A 3,978-nucleotide genomic window follows, 5' to 3' on the forward strand; every position below is an offset into this window, starting at 1 on the left:
TTGAAGATAGGGACCACATTGGCCCTCTTCCAGTCCTCCGGCACCTCACCAGAGCACCACGAGTGCTCATAGAGCCGCGCCAGGTGTGACAGTGTTCTGTTGCTCAGAGGCTGGACACCAGGTTTGGACAGGGGTGATCCCACCTCAGCCAGGGCTGGGACTAGATGTGACTGCTGGAGCTCCCTGCCAGCCCCATGGGCTGATTTTTCCCCTCGTTGCCAGTGACCTCTCTATTTTCCCACTGATGCTGAGCCCTTAGAGGTGCACTGGAGGGCATTTCTTCCTGTCCTAGGCTGTTATCTGTGGCTCATGGCTCCCATCCAACTTTCCAACATCCTGTTTAGAACACAGCTCCCAAGAAGCCACAGCCCGGAGCAACCAGATGCCCCAGGGCTGCACACAGGGCTAAACCCCTCCCTGTTCACACATCCAGGGCTCATATTTTTTTTTGCACAGCACTGCCCCAGGAGCTCAAGCAAAGCTGCTCGTCTACTAGGATCCTAGATCCTCTGCAGTCGTGGCTTCCCAGGGTACGCTCCCCCTGGGCTGTTGGCATAGCCTGGGCACATGACTGGACATGTGTCTGTTTTAAGATGCAGCTGAAAGAAAATATTAAGCAGCATCAACCCCGTACTAATCCTTGCAGACCTGTATTGGACCACAGCAGCTCCCTGCCACAGGCGGCTTGCTAGAAATAGGAGTGGCTATGTCCAAGCCTGGCACTACACAGTGCTGGCTCTAGCCAGAAATCCCACGGTGCTAAGCCACACACTTAGATAAGCTGAAGTCCCTGCAGTTCCATTCGTCAACCAGGCTTGTGATCTCATGCTATGCAAGCACATTTTAGGGGACCTGTCCTTCAGAAGACCATGTGGAACCAGCAGCATCTTCTTGGTAATAGACTCTTTGTGGATTTGCATTGGCTCTTCCATTTCTCATCTGGGATGGACAAACCAAGGACCTGGGGTGGTCATCAAGCTAACGGGCGTGCAGTCACTTAAGGCTTAGAAACAGAGCCGTGGGGCTGGCAGGGAACTCCAGAGGTCACATCTAGTTCACCCTCTGCCGAGGCAGGATCAGCCCTGTCCAAACCAGCCCAGAAAAACCCACTGTCCAACCTCTATGCAAAACTACAGTCACCCGACACGGCCCCAGGCATCATATGGGACAGTGCCACAGGAAAAGCAGCGGACCAGGGTGGGCAGTGTCTGAGACTATTAATAGATGCTCCAGAATGGCCCAGTCTAGGATGTCAAAGCTAATGGGCCTACAGGCACTTGCTTCTCTAAGTCTCTTGCAACCTCCTTGGTGTTTCAGGACTCCTGCCTTGTGGTGAGACCACACACTGGTGCTCAACATGGGGGACAGGATCAGGCCCCAAACTGCATCCACCCAGGGCTGCCCCTGCAGCAACCGCTAATCCAGAACCCACCAGGCTCCTCGTTCCCACAAGAGCGTTTCTTGAACCCTCTGCTTTGCTGTGTCAACAATTAGATTGTCTTCAACTCATGAGGGGCATCTGGCACCGTCTGATGCCCCTTGTCCCCAGCATGTAACAGCCTCCTTCCGGCCCCAGCCCTACCAACTGTGGACTTCCTTGGCAGCAACGGCTTCCCTATCAACTTGCCTGCAACCAAAGTTCAAGGCCATCTGCAACAGCTAGATTGTTCCCAGCGCCACCATCACTTCCCTGCTGAGCCAGCACAGGAACTGTGGCTTCCTGGACCCTCGGGGTCGCTTCCAGGGAACTCTAAGTCTTGCTCCATTTGTGTGTCCCACCATCTGCCTAGGTCCTGCTGCTCACGCGTTTCCCTGCCTTGGAGAAGCCATCCCCAGAAACAGCGCATTGGGATACAAGTGGCTGGAACTGGCCCATCCCAGGAAACAAGTCTCCTGTGTCCCCATCACAGCCCATGCTCCCACTCAGCAGAGCTCACCCCCAGCTCAAGCCGCACACTCCTCCTACCCAGGTGAACCACCCAACGGGCAAGCCCCCCACCCCCACCGTACCATCCATACACCAGGATGACGTCGTTGTCCTTGATTTTCTCAAGGGCATACTTGGAGATAGCCTCCGCGGCCAGGGAGATCTTCTCTTGCACAAACTGGTCAATGAAGTGCTGCAGCTCCTTCTTGGCCTGCAGAGAGATGGCACCATTGCCCGGGGGCCTCAATACCTTGGGCTCCTTGCCCTGCCTGCCCACACTACACGTCTCCCTGCCCTCACAGGCACTCAAGGCAGCGAGAGCCCCCAGCACCCTTTGGCTTTGGTTAAGTGCAGGCAGGAAGCTTGCTGCTGTCCAGCCCCCGGAGCGATGGCAGGTTTCCAGGTGCCAGCACATCTCTGTGAGCTCCACCACCTCCCACCCCAGTCCCTCTGGAGCACCAGTATGGACCCTCTGTGCCCCCAGCCCCTTCCTTCGTAATCCATTTTCTCCAGCTACGCTCATGTTCTTCTAACTGCAGCTTCTGACTCCGAGACTTTGACAGTGCCTCAGTGCTACCATGAGCCAAGCTATAGGTCCAGTGACCCCTCAGACCTGTCCACCTCCCCTCCCCTGGCGAGCCCACTGACTGCAGGCTTCCTGACTGCAAGGCCCCCGAGCATGGGACTCACATCCTCCTCCTTCTTGGTACTTGGCACACCTGAGATCTCCTTCTTGAGGTGCTTGATGGCATTGCCCATGCTGGCAGACAGTGGCCGGCACTGGATCAGGAAGCTGCCAAGAAGACAAAGGGTCAGCTCCACAGCATCGCAGGGGGGTAATGCCCCTGTGCTGAGGCAGAGTCCCTGGGGAGCTCCAGGTCATGCTGACAGGGATAACTAAGAAGTCCTCCCTCAACCTCTTGCCTGAATGAACTGGGGGCACTGCCCCAGCATGACCCAGGCAGGGCAGTAGGAGGGAAGGACTAACAGCCCTGTGAGACCTGGCCCTCACCTGATGTACGGCTTCAGCTTAGCCACCAGGTCCCGCGAGAGCTCCTCGTTGGGCGGTGTTGAGTAGTCCCGGATCACCTGCGGCCCAGGAGGGAAGGATGTAAGCCCTGGCATGGTGCAGCACCAGCCCCCATTGCCTTGCCCTCCCCTGGAACGACCAAGGTGCAGCACGGCAGGGTGCCCACGGGCGCTGGGGAGCAACACACCTGCTTGAATGCCTGCAGAAGGGCGATGCAGCGGGTGTTGGAGCCATTGATGAGCCCACTGGAGTACTGCAAGCCGAGGCGCACCACTGCCGGGTGGATGACCGTGGAGGGGATGCTGCGGGTGGCATAGGTGAGAGCCCACAGGGCAAAGAGGTGCACCCGGCAGCCAGGACACCTGTGCCCTCCATGGGTCACAGCAGCTCTCGCCCACCCCATACGTGTGGCCTGGGCACCCCCTCCCCACCACGTATCAGTGCTCCCCCGTCATGCGGCTGCAATGGGGGGCTGCTAGGCCCAGCCCAAGGCACCCACCTCATCTCCTGCGTCAACGGCTTCTTCCGGCTGTACTGGTGCAGGTGAGAGAAGAGGTTGACCTTGGGGCCGTAGTCCTGCCGCATCAGGACCTGCGTGTGGACACGCCGACACGCGGCTCAGGCTCAGCCCCAGGGCCTGGCTGCTGCCTGCCCTGCCCTGCCCTGCCCCTGCGCCCAGCCAGGCAGCGCCCACCTGCTGCCGCTCCAGCTTCTTGGCCAGTTTCCTCTGCGCCACCGGGTCATCCACCTGCACGTGCTCTGGCAGCCGCTTCACCACTGCAGCGGGGCAGGTGCACAGGTGAGTGGGCGCCCCAGGGCAGGGGGAGGGGAAGGGGGCGGCTTGCCACCCCCACCTGCCCCGGCCCCTTACCGGACTGGGGCTCGCCAGGCGCGGCACGGGGCTTGGCGGGCGCGGCGGCTGGGCCCGGATCCCCCTTCCTGCCCTGCTTCAGGGCCCGGTCGGCCTCCTGCTTGGCTCGGCGCTCCGCCCGCAGCTCGGCCTTCGTGCGGCCCGCGGGCG

At 59.8% G+C, this 3,978-nt stretch overlaps 1 protein-coding gene across 1 annotated transcript in view; it reads right to left on the bottom strand.

Annotated features, from left to right (window-relative positions):
- The window catches only part of EIF2B4 (eukaryotic translation initiation factor 2B subunit delta), a 6,781-nt gene extending 2,809 nt beyond the window's left edge, over positions 1-3,972 (bottom strand). Inside the window, exons 1-7 of the mRNA XM_019537294.1 lie at positions 3,829-3,972; positions 3,652-3,734; positions 3,457-3,548; positions 3,145-3,259; positions 2,940-3,016; positions 2,618-2,720; positions 2,011-2,138 (exon numbers count right to left, since the gene is read on the bottom strand). Of these exons, the coding sequence (XP_019392839.1) occupies positions 2,011-2,138; positions 2,618-2,720; positions 2,940-3,016; positions 3,145-3,259; positions 3,457-3,542 (509 nt within the window). The 5' untranslated portion in view covers positions 3,543-3,548; positions 3,652-3,734; positions 3,829-3,972. The remainder of the gene's footprint in view (positions 1-2,010; positions 2,139-2,617; positions 2,721-2,939; positions 3,017-3,144; positions 3,260-3,456; positions 3,549-3,651; positions 3,735-3,828) is intronic.
- Between the last annotated feature and the right edge of the window lie 6 nt (positions 3,973-3,978).

This window comes from Crocodylus porosus, unplaced genomic scaffold, assembly GCF_001723895.1.
Source record: "Crocodylus porosus isolate Cpor-Errol unplaced genomic scaffold, CroPor_comp1, whole genome shotgun sequence".
In the NCBI taxonomy this organism is placed as follows: domain Eukaryota; kingdom Metazoa; phylum Chordata; order Crocodylia; family Crocodylidae; genus Crocodylus; species Crocodylus porosus.